The 22,930-nt window shown below is 39.4% G+C and overlaps 1 protein-coding gene across 5 annotated transcripts in view; it reads left to right on the plus strand.

Annotated features, from left to right (window-relative positions):
- Positions 1-463: 463 nt before the first annotated feature.
- rmdn2 (regulator of microtubule dynamics 2) overlaps positions 464-22,930 on the plus strand; it is a 42,960-nt gene continuing 20,493 nt past the window's right edge. For 2 of the 5 annotated variants that reach the window (XR_014877565.1, XM_085182590.1), the window contains exons 1-5: positions 3,706-3,844; positions 5,203-5,657; positions 18,178-18,355; positions 18,440-18,542; positions 20,656-20,716. Coding sequence is in view for 4 of the 5 variants with exons in the window: in XM_085182590.1 (XP_085038716.1) it covers positions 5,212-5,657; positions 18,178-18,355; positions 18,440-18,542; positions 20,656-20,716 (788 nt within the window). In the remaining variant the exon portion in view is untranslated. The other 3 variants (XM_085182592.1, XM_085182591.1, XM_085182594.1) reach the window with 3 other exon arrangements.

Below are 22,930 nucleotides of genomic sequence, written 5' to 3' on the forward strand. Positions count from 1 at the left end.
CATCTTCCAAATCAAATAAACACAGTCAACTTAGAAAGAAGTCATTTATGTAACTCACCTGCTCGTAAGGTCATCAAGGACATTGTGGTTGTTTTCTTTTCCCTCCCCTGAATGAAATGTTTCTCAAACCATTAATCATGAACTTGTCTTTATGTGCAGATTTAAAAAAAAGCATGAAGGAAGAAGAAGATCAGCTAATACTAATGTAAATAAACAGAAAAGGATGATTTAAAAAAAATACAAAACTCAATGATTTTTGGCCTTTGCCATAATTCAAGGTCACATTTTTGGGGATTTATATTGGACATGATATATGTTGATAACTAGATAACTAGGGAAAATCTATCAGATTAAGCTTGATATCCTTAAAGATCATTTTTGCTTTAGTGCTTCTCTGTTTAATCAGACCATGTAAGGACAGTTCCGTGATTGCAGAGTGCAGGTTCAAGGTTTATGCAGTGATAATACGTGTGCTTAGCAGTTTTTTAAATCCTGGAGGACATTCTGCTCAGGCTCACTGCAGAGACACTTGTGTGACTGAAGCATACACAGCGGTGAGTCATTGTTTGCGCTTAATATTTCAGAATAATTGCTACTAGTTTTACATAAAAGGATTTTTAAAAACTAGTTAGATGACAAAGCCTTTGCACTTTCGTTAGAGATTGTAATTGTAAAGAACATAACATTTTGAAGCAGTTATTATCTGTGTTTTCTAAATGCAGTTCTGGCACATTTGCTATTGTAGTGGACCTTGATCACTCCGTGCCTGATTATTAACTCGCATGTTGAAGCCAAGTTGAGAAAAAATTGAAGCGAGGAATGTTTAAAAACTGAAAAATAAATTGACAGATGCTACAAGTAAAGTTTAAAAAAGGTGACTGCAGTGCAAACATTGGAGTGCAACAAGAAGGAAAAAGATCTGAATGGCATATAAGGATGTTGTTTGTGCATTATCCATTTCATATCAAATCTCACTTTATAGACATGAAGGACATGTTTCACAGAGATAGTTGGAAGATAGGAAAAGGCATGTTCTGTGATTTGTTTTTGTTCTGTTAGAGTGTAGGCTAGTGATGGGATTTCTGGCTCTTTTTAGAGAACTGGCTCTTTCGGCTCGGCTCACTAAAAAGAGCCGGCTCTTTCGGCTCCGAACCGGCTCTTGAGGTTGTTTTGTTGCTTTAATTAATTAATTATTAACAATAATATAAAATTATGCAGAAAAGGAATTACTAATGTAAAAAGAAAAGTGGTTTTATTTATATATGTTTATATATAAATATATACGGTTGCCCCTAGAGACAAAGCATGTACAAACTCCAAAACACATTTCTAGCGTTAACTGAACTTCCAAAACAGAGCTACCTAGATCACTTAAATTACACAATTGAAAGCATATGTGTATTGTTTGTGTATTTATACACAAGCACTCATATATATTCAAACAATTAAAAAAAAAAGTTAATTTACCTGTTACCTGTTGCTGGCTTGTGCAGCCACTAGGTAACAAAAGCTCAACACTGAGCCTAGCATCCTGGAGCACTTCTGTCGTGCTTTGTACGTGTTTTGGAGTTTGTACGTGCTTCAGGGTTTGTACGTGCTTCAGAGTTCATACGTGTTTTGAAGCTTGTATGTGCTTTGTCTCTAGGGGCCATGGTAAATATACTTTTATTTATTCACTCCACATAAAATGTAATAAATAAATCATATAATACAAAAACCAACTATTCACATTTCAACTTTTAACTATTTAAATTTTCAGGTTTTTCCTTTTAAATTTTTTTAAAGTGAAACAACACAAAACACTGCAAACCACAACAGAATTAAATATAAATTAAAATATGAAAACAGAAAGAACATGCATATTCTCTGTCATATACGCCTGCATGAATAAACTTTCTGAATCCTTTATCATTTGCAACTGAAAATAGTTGTGGATGATTACTATACCTTTCTAATGTGACATTGTTGCCCCTGGCTCTCTCTCTCTCCCTCTCCCTCGGGCTCTGTTCCTGTGCTACTGCCAGTGCAACTACCGCCCCTCCCCCCTCTGCCCAGCGCAAAGCACAAGGCTTGCGTGCGGAGTGAAGCAGAAAAAAGTGCGAGAGAGAGAGGGTGAGAGAAAGAAAAAAAACCCCACCGCTCGCGATAAGGAGCCGGCTCGTGTCGTTCACGTCAAACATCCAGCTCTAAGAGGCATTTCGTTCGCGACCGACCCATCACTAGTGTACTACCATACCCCTGTACTACCACATAGAGCAGGGGTGTCAAACTCAAATACACAGTGGGCCAAAATTCAAAACTGGAACAAAGTCACGGGCTAACGTTAATATTTATTGAAAAAAAAATCTTCCTCCAGATATAAGAATGAATCTTTTCTTATGGACTCAAACACGTTTTGCTGAAAAACTGAATATGGAACAAGCAAAGCTTAATACTAAACGATATATATTAGCTGTATAATACCAGTAGGCCAGCTCTAATAGTAATTTGGCATGGCTTCGCGGGCCAAATGTAATTAGGCTGCGGGCCAAATTTGGCCCGCAGGCCAGAGTTTGACACCTATGACATAGAGCATATGTGAGCACACATTCAGCTGAATATACAGTAATGTGCAACAATCTTTAGTCAACCGTATTTCCTTTTCTTATTCTTCAGAAATAGTTTTCCAAGATTCTTGAAAGATGTCAAAGCTCTTCTTTATGTGTTTGCTGCCTTTTGTTCTGTACTCAGCCAATCCATGGTTGATAGTGTTCCATTATGTGAAAACTTTGAAGGCCCTTTAGACAATCTGGAGAGCCTTCAAAACAATATAGTCTGTCTCTTGGGAAGAAAAATAAAAATAAGACAGGGCTAGATCAATGCTTTTGCACACTACACAGTAAGCAGTATTAGAACTGTTAAAATTAGAGCTGGAGCCTGAGAAGTCTCTTCCATCAAAGCCACATTGTGCTCTATGCATGTAAGCACAGTGTAGCACAGATAAGCATATTTGACAGCCAACAGGGTTTTAGCTGCATCAGTGGGAGTAACTGAAATGGTCCACCCATATTCTGCCTGGTGAAATAGAAGCAGTGGCTATTACATCCTTGCTTCTCCCAAATGAACATACTCAAAAGAAATCAGTAACTAACAAAATAAAGTTTCTTGTGCACTGAGGGTAGAGGGTAGAAAGGATTGTTTTTATGAATGGCTTAAATACAGACAGGGAAGCAGACCTAATGTAAATTTGGAGTTTTCTTTCTACTAAACATGTCATTAGTGGCCCTGTGATGCATTAGTGACCTGTGCAGGGAGTATCTTGCTTATCACCCTATGACAGCTATGCCATGAGAACCTTCTGTCCCCTCAGAATAAGAGGTTAAGAAAAGGGATAGATGAATAAATTAATTAATAATTTTAGAAATGTCTCATTGAAATTTAAAATGTGATTTTCAAGAGAAATCTTGTGACAGCAGAAACTGTAGCGGTAGCAGAAATTACAACAGATATATTATAATAGCTATGCATTAAATATCTGAAGTGGCCAAAAAGGGCTCAATAAAATATAATGTAGAACACAGATAAGGCACAATACCGCACAGTGACAAAAGTCATTGCAATACAGGCTTTCTTTATTATTATTATTTTCTTTTTTTCATATATATATAACCCATTCATAAACTCGTCGACAGCATTCTATTTACCAGTTTAACCAAATATAAGCACACAGAACCATCAGCAATCAATTTTTGTTTTTGGCACATAACCGGAACTCTTCCTTTCGGCGTCTGAGCCAGCACGGAATGTTTTTGCTGTCGCACCAGATAGCTGTCAAGCCGACAAGTGCCTCCTTCCTTACCTTACAGTAAGGTGTATCTTAATGTCACCTTTCATTACTTTTACGTACATTTTGTTCATATAAGACCTCGAGATGATTCTCTGTTACTGAAAGCAATCAATTTATGTTTTTGTATCTGTGTGACGTTAGCGTGTCGCTCTGTTTTTAACGTTTTTAACGTATCGTTTGGTAACTGGCGACTAAGAGCTAGCAGCATAACTTCATGATATTGTAAGCTAATTAATTAACACAAATATCTTCTGTGCTTCTAGTGAAGCTGTGGTATCTCACAGGGTACTGCTAAAGAAAACCGTGAAAGCTTTTAAATTTCTTAATGTGCTCGGGCTGCATTAGCTGCTGTTTGACTGCTGGCTGACACGCTCCCTTGAAGATTATGTGTTGATCCAATTATCTGAGGCTAGCCACTACTAGCATATGTCTTTGTAAACACTTTGTTGCTGACTAATGTCAGACATTTTCAGTGCTGGCAGAGTCTCGTTTTATGTGTTTCATATCTGGTGCTTCGTTAATCAGAATGGGGTTCAAATGCTGAAGTTGGTCGGAAGTGTAATGTGAATTTAAATGTCATGATCATTTGTCTTAAAGAAAGCAAAGTATAGCCTATTATCCAAACAGGAGAATGTTGTTTTCCATATAGTTAAACTCTCGCTGTTGTGTCCTTGCTTCACTTTAAGTAGACCCTGTGCAGGCAAATCTTTCTGCAAGAACTAAGTACATATTGAAATCAGTGTTGACAATGCTCCTTTCAGACACTGATCGTTCATGCAAGTCATGAGACACATGTGAGTGAAAGGGCTTTTGTTTTTCTCTGTTAGCATGGTGTAAAAAATTATATCATGGAAAATTTTCAATATTTTCCATCATTTTTTTTAAGGATGTGAAAATCAAATATATTTTAAACCCATTACATTGAAGCTATAGTGTTTCAAGCACTTTAAAAGCTCGAAAAATGTAGCAAACTTATCATAACATATTAAACTCATTTTGAGTTTGAGGAAATGGCTGTTCAAACAGTATAAATACAATATATCTCTGAGTTTAGTTCAGTTCACAAAACCACAGTCATGTAGAAGAATGCTGGCATGAGAGCTGCGCTTATGACAATTATAGACACCCTTCATGGGGAGGGTGAGCCACAGAAGGTCAATGCTGAAATGGCTGCTTGTTGGCAATAGTGTTGTATCAAAATGTACTCATGCAAAGCTGACTAGAAGGGAGAAGTGTGGTAAGAAAAGGTGTGAAAGCAAAAGGGATGGCCGCAGCCTCAAAAGAATTAGTAATCCATTAACTACAATCTTCCTTTCACAGCAAGGTTTCTGCAGTCAGTGACCCTCAGGTTGTTTTTTTTCTTTGCGTATCTTCAGGTTTGCAGGATGGCCCAGACAGACAGCAAGGTACTGGTTTTGGGAGCGTTGGCTGGAGTGGCTGGTGTCAGCTTGGCTGTGGTGTGTTACCAAAGTTTTAGGTCTCGGCGAAGAGGCTCGTGCCCAGGATTCCAATTTCACCGCACTAATGAGCAAGGGTATGGTCTCACGCTGGTGGATGGTCCTGGTCTGCCCAGCGGTCAGGCCGAAGTGCTGGATCGCCTTGAAGCCCTGATTCAGTGTGTGTCGGAGCTGAAGGATGAAATGAAGGCGCTGAAGAACGCTCTGCCATCGCTGCAAGACCAGGTCAGAGAGGAGTTCAGGGGACGTGAAGAGGCGCGGCGAACTGGCTCTCTGCACAGGACTACGCCAACACGAAGGAAAAGAACTGCAGCCACTGTCGCTGAGGCCAGAGCTACAGGCCGGAGCTCAGAGGAAGCAGAGAGTGAAGGAGGGTGAGTACTTTAAAAACTGAGAAATTCAGTTTTCCCTTTTTATTATCTGGTTAGAGATTTCTTAAAAATGTCTGAGCAAATGTACAACAACATCAGAATCTTTTCCATTAACAGATTCTATGATAGTAATATGCTTTCCTGAATTGTCTGTCTCTCAGCAAGCCATAGAAGTCATTTGACTTCCTCCGATGCGCTCTTTTGCTCACATACACATAGATACATATAGACTTAAACTGAAAATATCAGATTAACAGGATTCACACACAAAATTATGCCCAACCTAAACAAATGCTACTTTTTACTTACAATTCCATCCCATTACACCAGCCTCACTAGCTGCAGCAGTTTTGAATTTTAAGTTATGAAGACGCCGCTAGATCTAATAAATCGATACATCTTTTCAGTTATTTTATGTGCACCTCATGTGCTGTTAAGGAACACACACTGCATGTGGCCAATCTGCCAATATCACGGTACTAATGCTGTTACGCTGATGCAGGAAGTGCAGTGGCTCAATAATAATGACATATTTGTAAAGTAAGACTATAGTGTCCTTCACTGTTCTTTCTTTGTGAATTATAGAATAGGGATTAAGTGAGTAACACTTAGTTTGTCTCCATAACTAAGTTACAGACTTCTCTATTGCAGTTTCTGGCTTGGTTTCATAATTGTTACACCCTTAACAAATCTTAACATTATCACAGAAGTGAATCTGTGGTGTAAGAAAAGCATGTGCTGCAATTAAAGTTAAACAAAAGATAGTGCACACTTGTGGTCTGTTTTAAGATGTGGGAACGAAAAGGCGCTTAAGAAGAATTCTAATCTCACTTTTATTTCATGTTCTGTGAAGGGAAAAGTATATGGTTTTCTGTGGTTTCCTGGGAGCCAAACAGCTAGTTAGATTAAAGTGACGTGAAGTGAGTCACTGAGCAAAAAGGGAACCTGTGATCTGGCTAAAGCAAAAGCCCAAAATGAAACAGAAAGCACACGCAAAAAAAATCAAGAGTTCCAATTTAATACAACAAAACAGACAGTTTGATAAAGATGAAGGGGAAGATGGGACTGATTAGGGTTTAGAACCAGATGTGGAAACTGTGACTGTGCCTGTAACACAACCATTGTGGTGACTATAATGAGCTCTTAACACATAGATGAGACAGAGGAAGGGCAAACGGGAAAACACCTGGAGCATTAGAAATAAATAATAAATATGACATTAAAAGAGGAGCCAAAAAATTAGAAAAACTCAACAAAAACACAAGAATTCAAAACTCAACATCACTAGAATAACAGGAATTAAGAAAGGAATTCAGCAGAACAAAATTGAATAAGATCTCCAAAACCTCAGTGATGTTCTGAGTACATCTTCTTTCAGTTCTAATGTTTTATGTATCAAGACATAAAAAAATCATCTGGTCTTTAGCCATTAATGTCATTAATGTGTCATTTAACAAAAACTAAGGCAAACTATAGAACCAGTGTGTGAAATCATATAGGTATCCAGAGGAGTTATCTGCTGCTAATCACATGTACTTGATTATCTGAGCATCAGCAACTGTGAATATGCTGAACGCTGATGTTTTGTCAGGTTGCAGGTCTGGAGGCTTCAGGTGTGTTAGTTGCTGAGGAGGACGGATATCAGCTGTTTGTTCAGTCTGGGAAGGGTTATATAGTTGTTTCCAAACAATTTGGAGTTCATCATTCATACAATGAGAAGGATTATTCACAAGTGAATAACCTTCAAGACGAATATCAATATTCCCAGGAGTGGACATCCCAGAAAATTCACCACAAAGTCAGGCTCTGCAGTGCTCAAAGAATCTCAGACAAAACTCCTCAGTTAGAATGTTAAATATTAGCCATGCCACCGGACAATGATCCCAAGCAAAGTAGCAAATCTGCAACAGAGTGACTGAAAAAACAGTCCAGTCAAAGTCCAGATTTCAATCTAAAATGCTGTGCATAAGTGAATGCCCACAAACCTCCCTGACCTGAAGCAAGAGTGGGCCAAAAGTCCTCCACAACGATGTGACGACACTGATAGTTGTACAGAAAACGATTAATTCAGTTTATTGCTGCTAAAGGTGGTGCTACAAGTGACTGAATCCTGGGGTGTCGTTTGTTTCTCCATACACTGCTCCAAAATAAGTGCACAATAATATGTGCTGTTCATATGAGGTTGTATTTTTATTTTGACTCATGAGAAATGCAACTTTTTTTATCTTCATAAAGTATAGAGTATGAATATGTTTTTATATGGACACAAAGAATCTGTGACATTGTTACACCGTTTGTCCAGCACACTTCACTCAGTTACACTCCATGAGCCTGTAGAATATAACAATATCTGCCTCACTTTATGGTTGAAGAGCAATAAATGTAATTATATTATAATTATGCTAATTATCTATATCCACACAATCATCAGGCTGTAGTAATTTCTTACTGAAAGTAGTTCTAATCACAAAGAAGCAAACAGATAAATATCTTAACAGGTGGTGACTGGTAAATTAGTTTCGGGTTAGTTTACATGTTAACAGCCGTATTTGTTGATCATTATCTGCTTTTAGGAGACTTTTGGCCCACCTACTTTACCAGTTAAACCCGCTTGCTGTTTTTTTGCACTAAATTAGATATGTGACAGTATGTAGAAAGGCCTCAGGTGCTGCAGATAACAGCAGACCAATCAAACACCGCATGCCCAGTCATCCACCTCCACCCCCTGCCAAGATGCCTTGAACTCATGCCAGCCATAGATAACATAAACAACAGGAGTGTCTATTGTGAATGGACAACCAGCTAAAATCTCATCTTATCAAAACATTATCAGGAGTTAAATAAGGACGATTAATCCGGGGCCTTAATATTTTCACCGGTTAGGTGCACTTAAGTTTTTGTTGGACCCAACAGAGACAATCTGAACACGCAAACTCTCAAACTTGTATAAACTGCGAGCACCAAACCAGAAAGAGGATATTTTAGCACGCTTTATCCAGCCACTTAACCTGGATTGACCCCCTGCTTTATTTATGGAGGAAGTGAAGCATGTCAAGTGCCAAAGAGACATCACAACACTGGGTGCAGCTCTATTCACATCCTAGCCGCGCTCTTTTTAGGTGTGCAGTGAGCCTTGGATCAGAGGTGCATGACTCCTCCCCATCTCTGTTACCATCCTCCCAGTGATTAATGTACTGCCTTGGAGCAGATTTTTCAAAAAACAACTTAAAGTAGGCCAACTGAACATCCAGCGTGCTCTGAGTGTTTAATTAGTGGTGTGCTTGTTGCTTGTGCCAGTAGCGCATGAATTACTTTAGTTGGATCTTATTTAGAAGACACCAGGAGCCCTTTTTTATGATGTATAAACTTTTCAGGTCGCTACCACTGCCCTCCTGATTGGCTAAAGAAACAGTTGGGAGGTATCAGACTGCCCTCTAGCAAATGTGTTCACAGGTTTTGAGTGACAGCCATCGGCCGCATCAAATGCTCCTAATTACAGTTGGGGTTATTATGCTTTAAAAGACATCACATCACGCACACACCTCCTATAATTAAAGAGCCTGTCCTGCCGCTCTGTTATTTGTAAGAGCAGAGGGTGTGAGGGTTAGCTGGGAACAGTGGAGTGAAGAAATTCCAGCCCCTTAGGGAGTGAGCGGCGTCCCCCTCCTAGTTAAGATTTCTAATCCTCACATCCATTTTCAAAAGCCTCTTCGTGTCTTTTCAGCCGTCTCGAAGCACAATATCTCCACAAATTATCCCCGTAAAACCCACACTCTAAGCATTAAGTAGAAGATATTGCTGAAATCCAAATCCTCAAGATTAGCAAGATTAGTGCATTTTTTTTCACATAAACATTTCAGGTTAACATTTTACCTCTCCTCCAGAAAAAGCGGGTGAAAAAGAAAAACTATCTTAATCTTTATGATTTACTAACAGCACAGAGGAGAAAGAAGCAGGTTTCCAACAGAGGGCATCGTGCAAGTGTAAACAGGACCTTCAACCAATCCGAAAGCAAGCTCTGCTGCAAAACATGATATGTGCACATCGTGACCAGGCAAAGGCACTTTTTTCTACCTTTCTGGAGGTCATTCCTTCAAGTGTAATGCTTTTCTGTTTGCATAATTGCAAAGATTATTTTTATGAATCAATTTTGTCCTCTGTTTACAAAGAGACTTCAAGTGTGACCAGTGTTGGCAGTACAGCCTGCCTCCAACCTGAGTGCAATAATGTGTTTTACTCAAAGAAGAGAACAATTAGTCTGACTTAACGGCAGAGTTACAGAGCGGCGTAGTGTCGATCAAAAGCGGGTACAGGGTCAAAAGTTCCAGCTGTTTACTCCATTCACTGCTCATGTGTCACGGCGACTTCCTCAAAGCTACCTTTCTGCAGGTAAGCAGACCCATCAATCACACTGTCTTTGTGCCAAGCTGTCAGAGGCCTCATTTAAAGGTGTCTTGTAGGAACTTGTAAATCCTCGAACAGTTCCCACTGAGTTTATTCACATCTCGTCGCTGTAGCTCAAGGATATTACCACTTCTTTTTTTCCTCTTCCAAAAAAACAAGCATTTATGACATCAGATAGTTGTTGATTTAAGCAGATTTAAGAAGGAGTTTTGTTTAGCGGCGGGCAAGCCTGATCAACACACAGAAATGTTTAGAAAAAGAAGTTCATTGTCTGCTTTGTGATTAAAAGATTTAGTCTAACTTCCCTGTGACGTCATGCAGGTGTTGCTTCGCAGCTGTCCATATCCACTACATTCACGTCTATGTCCTCAGATTCATTCTTCAATGAAAGGCTATTAGTCAAACAAACACATCTCGAGGAAAATAGTTTATACTATGCACCCATTTCAGCTGTCTGATGCATTCCTCGTCAAGTTGGCTGGTCTCTGACCTATATCTGTTAAGTTTGACCACCCACGTCTCCCTTTTAGGTTGCTTCTTTAAAGACCCGATCTTATAAACGTGATGCAAAAAAGGCATTTTTTTCCATTAGCATTTTAATCCGTTAAACACTTTCAGTCAAACATTGTTTAATCAAGTTTTCGCTGTACAGTATTTAATCCGTATTTATATTAGAGATGGCACGATACTACTTTTTTATGTCCGATACCGATATCATGAATTTGGATATCTGCCGATACCAATATAAATCCGATATAGGGTATTTCATAATCAATAAAATGTTTTTTTTTAAATATGCATTTTGTATAAGTTCATACTCGAGTTTAAACCCCCCACCCCACCCCCCACCCCCCCCCCCACTAAAGCCAGTCTGTTAAACCTGTGTGCAAAAAATACACTGCATCCAAAATATTTCATAGTTCAGCAACACTGATGAATCTAATAAACTTAAACCTACACCATCCTCCCTATTCTGGTATTTTAAAGAGTACTTAGTGGAAATATTAAACAACCTAACTAATAGGGTTGCCAGCAAAAAAAGAAGAAGAAAGAAATAGGGTAGGTTTCTAGGTTATAAAGTTGACTTAATAGTTACTATATACAATAATGGGTTTCTATACATTTTACATCAGACGAAAACTGTGGTTGTAAGATTCAGATAATTATTTATTCAAATCTAGACATGAGAATTAGAAAGAAAATTATGTTTTTGTGCCCCCCTTTCCCTGTTAATGCCCTGCCTGGCCCCCTGGCAAAACTTTGCTAGATCCTGGTGTAGAAAGTAATCTTAAATAAACTCTAACAACAGCTTATCAAGCTTAAACGTGCTGCTGTTGTTCAGCCTGGTTTCCTCTTTCTGGCGCAAAGTGGGTGATAAACAAACAAGAGAGATGGGGGTCGCGACAGAATAGCCGATCAGCTGATCGTTGATCAGTTTCAATTTGAAGTAGCAGCAGGAGAGGAAGGGAGAGAGAGGCAGTCGCTCCATATATCGGTTGTTAAGCTTAACGTGGGAATGCTTTACGAACATTCAGAGATGAACTTACACACTTGCTTTACTTCTCTGGGATAGCTTTCTCCAAAATGAAATTCTGGTTTAGAAGTACGTAGTGAGGCTCCAAATGTTCAACCAGACCGCCAACTGGTCTCGCACGCCACTCTATCACGAGACGCACACTGCTCCGACGTGCTAAGGTCATGAGCCAGGTTACGCTGTGTCGCTAGTTTTGTGAGGTGCTTTTGTGATATTTAATGGATTGGATTACATTTTTTATTTCTCTCCGATATCGGATCCAGTAATTTAGGTCAGTATCGGACCGATATGTAATATCGGATTGGTCCATCTCTAATTTATATTCAGATGATGTGGTATAGAGAGTAAAGGTTGATGCTCACTTTTCTTAATGAGATCGGTTATTTTGCAGGTGGCCATTAGCACCAGCACTTTTGACCAGCAATTGCTCCTCCAGATGTATAGAACTCTTGCTAGTTGGCCCATTCACCTTTCAGGACTTTCTAGAATATAATGAATTTTACTGTCGTCATGAAAAAATAATAAGTCAATTTATCAGCAAGTTGATTATATTGGCTGTTATTAGCTACTTGATAACCTATTGGTGTCAGAATTTACAACGGATAAAAAATGACAGAAACACCCTTCAACTATATAAAGAGTGTTACATTGCATAGTTTGCCCAATAGAGGGCAGTAATGTTATCGGCATTAAAAATCCTGTATTAATCAGGCCCTAGTAACAAATGATTTATGTTGCTTTGTTGTTTTCTCATTTAGAGTGAAGTGTTTGCTAATAATTGTTGTGTCATATAATTAGAACCTCTGAGTTTGCTCCATGACGCTCCTGGTAGTCGGTAATTTTGTATGTTGAAACCCTTGAAAAGCCACAGTGGGTGTTTTGTCTATTTTCCCGTTCATCGGTATAGTAGTATTTGAAAAATTCACGTCAAGCTTGAAAAACTGGAATACCGATACTGTTCCAGTTTGCTTCCCAGTACTAATTTTAGTCTGCTTCAGCATTAATAATGCAGACAGAGGTCGATCAGGACAGTGATTTAGCTATTACAACTAATCAGACCAAGGTGCACAGAGTCTGTGGGTCAGTCATCATTTCAAGTCAGCAATTATGTATATAATCATAGTGTGAATATATCTAAAAATACCAAATCTAGTCATTCACTGACCTCCAGTTTGCTCTGTGGGCTTTATGGGCCTACATTGTGTTCTTTACTCTTTGCTATTCTTATTTGTTTTGCTACAAGAACAAAGCTACATTTGGTATTCTCAAGAAACGTGCTGCTGCCACCCTGCTGTCAAATCCTCTGTCACTAGAGTTATGATCTTTCCTAGCTGATTAAAAACTGTTCCAGGTGATGGAAGCAATCCATCACAACACATCAAACTCAGGAAGTTGTGTAATAAAACACACAAAAAGAGTAACCTGTTGGATAAATTGCTTATTCTATACTCTGTTCCTTATTTACTGTGTATTGCAAAACACTCTGCAGTAATTTATTTTATCTTAAATATCTTTGTGACCTTCTAACAGGTTTATTGGTCACATTGATGACTCTCATACACGTGTTTCTTTCCTGTTTACTTTTGGCGACATTGCAGTTAAATGTCAAATGTGCAGCTGTGTACATCCCCACTGTCAAAACTTGTTTATTCATCTGCTATTTCAGGAACAACGTTTTATCATATCCTAATAGAAGTGCTATTTATGGAAACACGGTAGAGCTAAAAATAACGTGGCTGGAATGAATGGCTCTATTCTTTATTAATGTGCAGTGTCATCTTGTGACTGTGAGAAATGAATGATGCGTTGTTTATCACCCACATCTTTTTCCAACACAACGCAGGGGGTCATGTTGAGAAAGTCAGTGACGCTGTCAGCTGGCTTGTAGGTCGGTAGGGAAAGTGAAAGGTGACATCAGCGTTTTTAGGGGGAGGGATGGAGAATAAATAACTGGATTTGCTCCAGTCAGTCGGGCATTGTTTCACAGCAGGCTTTCATTGGACCTGTCACCAGACTCTGAATAAGCTGAGCTGCATGCTCTTAGGCCCGGTGATGTTGGGATGGTAACTGGGGTTTTGTTTTGAAGGCGGTAACCGTGGAAACTGCCATTACTAAGCTCTATTAAGAGGTTCCTTCTTTGGCCCCTTAGGCTCTGCACACTGAATGATCTCCCCTAGGGAGCGCACAGCCTGTTTGAAAATGAAAGTAAAGCTTCAGGAACCATTAACGTTGCAGTGGGGAGTTAAAGTGTTGTTCACAGCTTTGTGCATGGTGCTGATTACAAAGCAAGAAGTTCTCTTTTTACAGGATCCAGTACTGACTGGATACAATTAATTATGAACCCATTTTTAGGGGGTTTCTTTCAATTAGCAGCGTTTGAACCTCCATGCTGTGTTACCAAAGCTCTACTTTTTTTTAAAAAAAACAACAAGGGGGGGAGGAGGCGGAGGGGAGGAGGAGGGGTTGCTGAGCCACTCTGTTTAGGGTAAAATCATGTAGCAAGTTCATTCTTGGAGCAATTCAGCAGGCAAAACAGACCAAGAATAAACTTGTTACATGATTTTTGGCAATTATATTTAGCAATTCCTTTTTAATTTAATTTTTTTTATATTGAGCTTGTGTTCACACTACTAATAAACACCTGTTGGATAAACCTCTAGAGCATAGGTGTCAAACTCTGGCCCGCGGGCCAAATTTGGCCTAATTACATTTGGCCCGTGAAGCCATACCAAATTACTATTAGAGCTGGCCTACTGGTATTATACAGCTAATATATATATTGTTTAGTATTAAGCTTTGCTTGTTCCATATTCAGTTTTTCAGCAAAAGTGTTTGAGTCCATAAGAAAAGATTCATTCTTATATCTGGAGGAATAAATATATTTCAATAAATATTAATGTTAGCCCGCAACTTTGTTCCAGTTTTGAATTTTGGCCCACTGTGTATTTGAGTTTGACACCCCTGCTTAGAGCCATGCAGCGCTTGCTTTTTCCCTGTATATTGTTATTATTTTCTTTAGGTGTTTCCATATAACAGTAATCTCCATGAATTTAAGCTTGTAAAGCTATTTGTTATAAATTCATCTTTGTAACACTTCACTTGGACCTGGGCTGGACTCTTAATCAGAGCTGAATGATGTAATCGTAAAGTGAAGACATGATTCACTTTTCTCATTGTCACGCTATATGGGGGTGGCTGTAGCTCAAGTGTAGAGCATCTACTACTTAGAACGTCGGTGGTTTGATCCCTGGCTGCTCCAGTCTGCATGCTAAATATCCAAGATACTTACCCCAAGTTAGTTTCGGATGTATCCGTCAGAGTATGAATGTGTGTGAATTTTAATTAGAAAGAACTCAAGCATAGAAAAAAATGCATGTATGAATGGTTGTGAATGGGTGCTCAGGTGGATTAGAAAAGCACTATAGAAGAACCAGTGCATTTACCATTTATCATTCTGTGTGATGCTGTGCAAAATCTAATACATAATTATCCATGTTTGCTACATTATCTGTTAAATGCTTCGACCAAATGGTCAATTTTCAGGGTCATCCCAAGGCGTCAAAGATTATGATCGAAGTCAGCCATTCTTTTTCACTAATCTGCACCATGATTATAGTCACAGAAGGTCTCTCTCCCTTTCTCTCTCTCTCTTGTAATACTGTTGTCTTTGTTTGTGAGGTCCTTTCCACACACCCTAACCCAAACTTAATTTGCATGCAAGTAACAGTTTCTGTATGTTATGTTCGTGGCCGATGTTGAAATAGTAGGGGCAATATATAGACTTGTTCTTTCAGAGCTGTGCGCTGCTAGTAACACCGCCAACATAATAATGGTTCCTGTACAAACATATGTACATTACATAAACACACAGTAATACAAATAGATCCTTAGCTTCTTTTTCTTTCAACTCAAGTGATTCATGAGCCGTGGAATGGCGTGACAGGAATGCGTTGATCACTCAGTACGCCACTGCCTGTCTCTCCACCCGAGAGGGAGTGAGGGAGGGAAAAAGGGCTGTTGAATGAATTAAAAAGACAAAAGGATGAATGAATGAGAGAATGAATGACTAGTGCAGTGAGGCTAAAGATAAATGCAAGGCTTTTTTTTTTTTTTGGTGAAAGTTAGTGCAGCATGCTGTGTTGCAGCTAGACCAAAAAAAAGTAAGAACACAAAAGCACCACATTCAAATTCTTTTAAGCTGAAATGTATTGGCCAATAAATGATTTGAGCTTCGCCTGCAGGTATTAGGGTTTACTTTGGGGTTAGTGTGCAGAGGGAGATTGTAGCAAGGCTTTGGCAGACTATCTCAAAATGATGGTATAAAAACAAACGGAGATTAAAATATATATGAGGCAAAGTCTGGTTTCTTTTGCAGTTACAGACATTCTCTGTTTCCTGCTAAGCTGCTGAATGTGACAAGCCAATGAATCAGTTATTTAAACTCCCGACTAATGCTAAAAAAATAAAAATCAATCCTGTAGTTATAAGATTTACCTTTGCTGAAAACACTCTTGCAACCTTGTTTTAAACTGTGCTAACTAATGTTTCTAATGACCCAAGTTTTAATACATATATCTGATTTTATTTTTTATTATTATGTATTTATTTAGATATTTGGATATTTGTTATGTGCAACACATGAAAAGCCAGATTCACTTAATGGGGAAAAATATGCTCCGTTCTAAAAACAATTAGTCAGTTTATTTCAATATCATGTCTTATTTCAAAAAATAAGACATGCTTTTTTTCTCAGGAATAAATATCAGCACAGTTAGCAATAAACTAAATAGAGAGCAATTAACATTTAACAGAAATTCACATTCAGTTATTCATTTTGTGCTAAGGAACCTTCCTCTTTTATAGGACTATAACCAGATGCATCCAGCTGGCAGCCAGCTGAGTTGACGCCCTTCAGGTTGTGTTCATTTAGACTGACAACATGTTGGCAATCTGTCGGCATTTATAAATTATACAGCAATTATTTGTAAACCTTCAACAATCTCTCTGAGATTTATTTCAGTCAGTTCAAGTCAGGCTGTGACTATTTGACTGAATGACTGTTATTTAAATGTATTTAATAAAATATCAACATTTAGTGTCCCTGTATAAATACTGCTGTATAGTTCTTGCGAGTGGCGGGCCTACTGCAGGGTGGGCCCATGTCCCTCATTTGGGATGTGCCTGCCTGGTGTGTCTTAGACTAAGGCCCATCCCCAGGCACTCGCCCTTGGGCACCTTCCCCACCTGTCTCGAGGGCAGGGCCCCAGTAACCCTATCCCGGGCAGGGTGAGATGTTCTCTAGATCTTTCACTCATTGGGGTTTTTGAATCACTCTTTGTCTGGTCCCTCACCCAGGAGCAATTTGCCATGGGAGAGCCTACCACGGGGAAAAAGCCCCCCGACAACATAGCCTCTGGGATCCCTGGGACACATAAACCCCTCCACGTCATGTAATATTTCTCGGTAGCTGGTCACCTTTCCTACAGTGTATACTATCATGCACTTAACTGTTTGTATAAAATTATTGACAATAGGGGTTAAAAAGCATTTTCATTGAAGTAAAGTAGATTGAAAAGTGGGAAAAACTCCCATAATTTCAGTGTATAAGTCGATTTGTGCACTTGACTTTTACTGTAGTGGCACTTTATTGTCAACAGTTGCTTTCTTGGCTAAGAAAAATCTCTGCAGTTCAAATGCCCTCATATTACTCCTGTAATCACTGCACTCAGGGCTGTGTGTGTGTGTGTGGTGTATGGTGTGTGTGTGTGGTGTGTGTGTGTGTGTTATGGGGTGGAGCTGGCAAGCAGCCCTGCGGCACAAGGCACCTGTTGGGTCCACGGGGTTTATGTCTGAGGCCCGCTCCGACACATCCCTTCAGAACCATGGCTCACAGCCCAAAACATTCTCTTAACCACCAATGACGCACATGCAGCCACTGCCAACACTTAATAGAAGCCTTTCATATTTTTTACCTTTGTCTGTCTTTCATTTTCACCTGCCTTTTTAATATGGGTATTTTTTTTCTCTGCCATTGCTACTTAAGTGTTAGCTTAGGGAGTCAGTGTGTGTGTGCAGTCATTGAAAGGGCACCATAAAACTTCTAACACAGGCATTGCGTGCCTCACAGTGCTAAACAAGTCTCCTTGTGTTTGTGAAAAAGCCTTCAGGTAACTAAAGTTAGACTTTAGGAATTCCTTAAGAGCTAGCATTTTTAAACAATTAACAGACCAACTTATATAAACAAACCTGGTGCCTTTTTTTTTTGTGCATAAACAGGCAGTGAATAGGGCTTCTTTATAATCAGCATCTGGCACAGAGTGGCTTGTAAAAATTCTCATGATGACAGGATTTTGATTGATCTGAAAAGCTCCTCAGCTGGGGTGAGTTCACCTCACATGTAGGGCGGTTTATTAATTCTTCTTGAGGTCAGCGTATGCACTTTGCTGATAGCAGGATGGAGACGGTGTGGTCTGCATGTACGCGTTCAGCACAGCTTTCTAATCCACATCAGTAACGTTTAATTGCACACGCTGACAGCAAAATGAAGCTGCACCTCATTCTTTTGCCATTTGTTTGTACTTACAGGTACATGACTGCGCTGACAGACTCAGAGGAGGATGAGCTAAGTGATGCAGAAGAGAGGGATCAAGAGCATCCTGTGGACAAGTTGTCTCTCCTCATTGAGCAGATTGACCGTTTGCATCAGGGCTGTGAGTCTGACAAACGGGAAAGTCTTAATATCCTTTTGGAACAAAGAGAAGAGGTGTGTATACATTAATTCGTGTTTGTCTCCATAATAAATACAAAACAGTGTGATGGAGTTGTGTACTTTCATGTACTTCTCTAGTTTGGACAAAACTCGACATTTCTTTGGCGGCTAACCCGAGCTTACTGTGACGTCCATGACATCAGCTTGACTCTGGAGGAGAAGAAGACCTACGCAGAGACTGGTAATTTACTAAAACTTGTTTCATGCCTCGTTTGACTAGCATTCTACGCTGGATATGAGATGTTATCTTATAATAAATCCGACTGTTATACTGGCCAACCCCCAAAAGTCAGTGTCTCATCTGGAATACCCAAATCCAAATGTGGTTTTAAGCAATTTCAGGGAATTGGCAGGAGTGCTTGGCAAGCTTGGACCAAACATAGCCCTGGATTGGTATTTATCTGTCATACTAGCTTGGATGCAACACGTTCATGTATCTTCAGTATAATAGCATATTGCTTAAGTTAATTACGCAACACTTCTAGAAAAATTCAGTTCTTTAAACAGCACTGAGTCACAACTTCTGCCATGACCAGTGCAAAGATCCTTGTATAGTGTTATATTCTAGTCATTTACTCTAATTTCTATTCAAGGTAAACCCCCAAACATTGGTGTCTAGTACCTCATCTATTTAATTACAACAAGTCTAGGTTCTAATTCTAATAAATACAATACATCTGTACAGATGCCCATTAACATGGATATCTAATCAGGTAATCAGTAACTTAGTGCATTTAGTAATGTAGACATGATCAAGACAAACTGCTGAAGTTTAAACTCAGCATCAGAATGAGTACTGAAGGTGATTTTGAATGTGGTGTAGTCGTTGTTGTAGCACAGGCTGGTCGGAGTATTTCAGAAACTGCTGATCTACTGGGATTGTTCCACACAGCCATCTTTAGGTCTGAAAACAGAGAAAGGTCAGGCTACAGTTCACAGAGGCTCACCAGAACTACACAATAGAAGATTGACAAAATGATTGGCTGTGTCAGAATTTGGTGTCAGCAACATTAAAATCTTGGATCCATCCTGCCTTGTATCAAAGGTTCAGGCAGTTGGCGGTGGTGTGATGCAACAACCTATCTGAGTATTGTTGTTGGCCGTGTCCATCCCGTCATGACCAAAGTGCATCTTCGGATGGCTGCTTTCAGCAGGATAACGTGTCATCTCAGTGATGTTAGTGGTTTCTCTAACGTGGCAGAGTTCACTGACTTCAAAATACCCTCCACTGTAACCAGAGCTCAGTCCATTAGAGTGGCTTTGGGATTTCCTGGAACAGCAGATTCACTCGTGTATGATAGTGCTGTGTCACTGTATGATAGTGCTGTGTGGACTAAAATGTGAGGAATGTTTCTAGCATCTTGTTGAATCTGTGCCACAAAGCAGCAATACTAGCAAGGTGTAATCCATGAGGTGGCAGGTGAGTGTAGGCTCAGTGGAGCTAATGGTACTGTACACTTAAATGAAACAAAGACAGTTTTTCAATTGACGATTGGACTGTTCCAGATGAAAACTGACATTTGTGTATTTTTATCTATAAATTAAAAAAAATGTAACAACAAAATGTCTCCTATGAGCTACTTTAAGTGTTAAAAAGATTAGGTGACCCTAGGAGCATTTACAATACTTGTGTCTGAAGTTCAGAAAATTGTCCTTTTATGTTGCCATCTTTGTCCTGTGTACATAGGTAATACGTTCAAAAAAGAGGATACTTTCATATTAACTTAATGGTAACAAACACTTTGTTCTTTGACCTAATTTGCTTTATTCTTAATCATTTACATTTGACCACAGTGGGTTTTATTTTTCCAAACAGAGGCTGTTTTGTTTTTGTTTGTTTGTTTTTGTTTTCATACTGGATTGACCTGTTTCTCTGTAATCCTTTCTCATCATTGTACCTCTAATCAGAGCCAGCCAGGTGCTTCCTGCTAAGGCACCTGTCTCAAAGCATAAGTAGCAAAGCATCATGTTTAACATTCTTTTAGATATTAATAGAGCGGCCAAAATGAAACGCATTCCACTAAGTGATGAAGGATTAAAAACTGAGCTGTCTTCCTGGATTGCATTTGATGTAACTTCTGTTTTATTGCTTTAATCCAGTGCCCATTGATGCTTCTTGATTTATGTGTATCCTGTTGTGCTTTCTTAGTCAACACACCCCTTGATTGTACTAATCCAGTCTCTGTTCTTTCGTCCCGTAGAACAAGAATGTCCAGGTTGCAGAGTGTGTGTCAGATTTATGTTTCAGCAGAGGATCATTATCTGTTTATCTGTCTTTTTCTCTTTCCTCTCAGGGAAGAAAGTTGGCGAGGAAGCAGTGAGCTTAAATCCTACATGTGCTGAAAGTCATCAGTGGTAGGTCTGAGCCGTTTCCTTGTGCTTGTTATCATTTAAATGCAACTTTCTTCTGTTCAATAAACTCTTTCTGATTTTCGCAATGAAAGATGTGAGAATCAATGTTATGCAGATTTCTAATCCAGCTAATTTTAAGTTAAATGCTATGAGACCAAATGAAAGCACAAATGCAGGTACTTTCCCCAGATTAGAGGTGTCAGTAGGGTTGAGTGACTTGTTACCCTGGAGCGCCTGTTCCTCTGTGTTTGAATAGATGAACGTCTGACTCAGGCATTTCCTTTGGGTAGCCTACTAAATGCAGCTTGAACAAGAAAAGAGAAAACTCACACGGGTAAATGAAAAAAGCAATTTAAATATGAATTTGTTGGTTTATGCTTTACACCCAACCAGAAAGCCCTGCAATATGTAAAATACGAGTGAAATGGTGTCCTTCAGCAGAGCACTGCCGCATCCTTTGAAAGCATGCATGTTTGTCAGATAGTAGTAGCTTACATCTCAAACATCTCCTTCCTTCGGATCAGCCCCTCATCCACCTGATAGCATCACATCCAATTTAGGAATGTAAACACCAGTTTGGCTCAGTTCGACTGACGGTTATAGTGGAGTAACTCGTGTCTGCAGAAGTTGCAACAGTGAACCTTTTCTGCAGGTTGTTAGTTGCTTCACAGCAGTGCAAGTTGTACATGCATTGTTTGTAGCCGTACATATTCAGCGCTTAGGGATGTGCTACTGAACAGGTCGCTCCAAGGCATTTATTTTCATTTTACATGTTCTTGTCACAAAACAACAGCATAATTTAATGATACCTTTGTTGAATCTGACGCTAACAGACCTTTCAAAATGACTATTATTTGTCCTCTGTGGTCCTTAGTGTAAGTGGCAGTCACAGATTATTCCCGGACAAATTAAAGGAAAGGATATCAGGAATACCTCCTCTCCACTTGTACACCACCCCAGTCAGTCTGTGACTCAAGCAAAAATCCCCTTGCTTTTAATTAGCTCTGCATAGTGGGCCTGATGGCGTGCATCCCGTTTGTATTTGTGCAGGCCCCAATGCATTCCTCATCTGAAACACTGCTCATGTCAAAACTTGACTGATGGAATCTGTGGCTGAAACGGAGAGATGAAAATTGCACTAGATACAGTTATGATTTCTTCAGAACACACACGCTCACAGCTCCGATAAAATGCGAGCACATTTATCTAGCTTTTTTTTTAAAACTGGTCCTTGATGGAGGCCATTCTAAAAAACGTTTCCAATTTAAAGTGTTTACTGGTACTTGCATTGCATAATTGAGTGTCCAGTGTAGTTGAGATTATGTGGTTACTTTATGTATAGGCACACAATGTTCTCTCACAGAAAACTGCCCACTTGCACCAGAATCTTAGCATTAGCTCATGCACATACCGCAACACTCGAGACAGCAGGTGAAAAAGAAGGCTGTGTTTGTTTAGCTAATTAAGAGGAACAGCTTTGAAAAAACCTTAATTCTTAATCCTGTATCCACTGATGGAATTTGTAAGATTCTTAAACCGAGCATAAACAGCATCTAAGTTGAACGGACAGAGCAAAGTAGGTAAAGCTGCACTTTGAGAAGGGAGGAGGCAGGGAGTGGGGATGGTGCCAGGCAGTGTTGCAAGGAAGTTTATGTCTGAGGTAACTGTTTACTTAGTGTACTGATGCCGTGAGAAAACTTGTCACCTGTTTTCCTGAATGCTGTTCAGCTTGTCACAGTTTCACAGATGTTGATTAAACAGGCTGCCAGTCAGTTTCTGCTCAGCCACTGAAACTACTTATAGACTTTACATACCAGTGAAAGAATGTCTTTTTGGACCTTTTTCTGCCGTGTGACCTCATTTAAGGTGTTTAAATTGATTGATTGCGATTTACCTGGAAGTCAAAGATGTAAAAGCGATAAACGGTGTAGGCACAACTGAAAATTGAAAGCCCAAATCGTTATTGAAATTGCAGTGGATTTATAAATGGCTGCCAGTAAACTCCTGTCACCCTTGCATCTATGAGTGACAGTCGAGCAGGTTGGGTGAGGGGGACTGTCTAAACAAACCTGCTTTGTTGTATCTGCAGTTTGCATGGCATATCACATAAAGTAAGTCTCTTAATACTCTGCGTCTCTGTCAAAGGTGCAACTACCCTGGCCTTTTCTAGGCCAAATATGCTTAACGGTGGGGTGTGTCTATTGGAGCCAACAGTAT

This window comes from Neolamprologus multifasciatus, chromosome 13, assembly GCF_963576455.1.
Source record: "Neolamprologus multifasciatus chromosome 13, fNeoMul1.2, whole genome shotgun sequence".
Classification (NCBI taxonomy): domain Eukaryota; kingdom Metazoa; phylum Chordata; class Actinopteri; order Cichliformes; family Cichlidae; genus Neolamprologus; species Neolamprologus multifasciatus.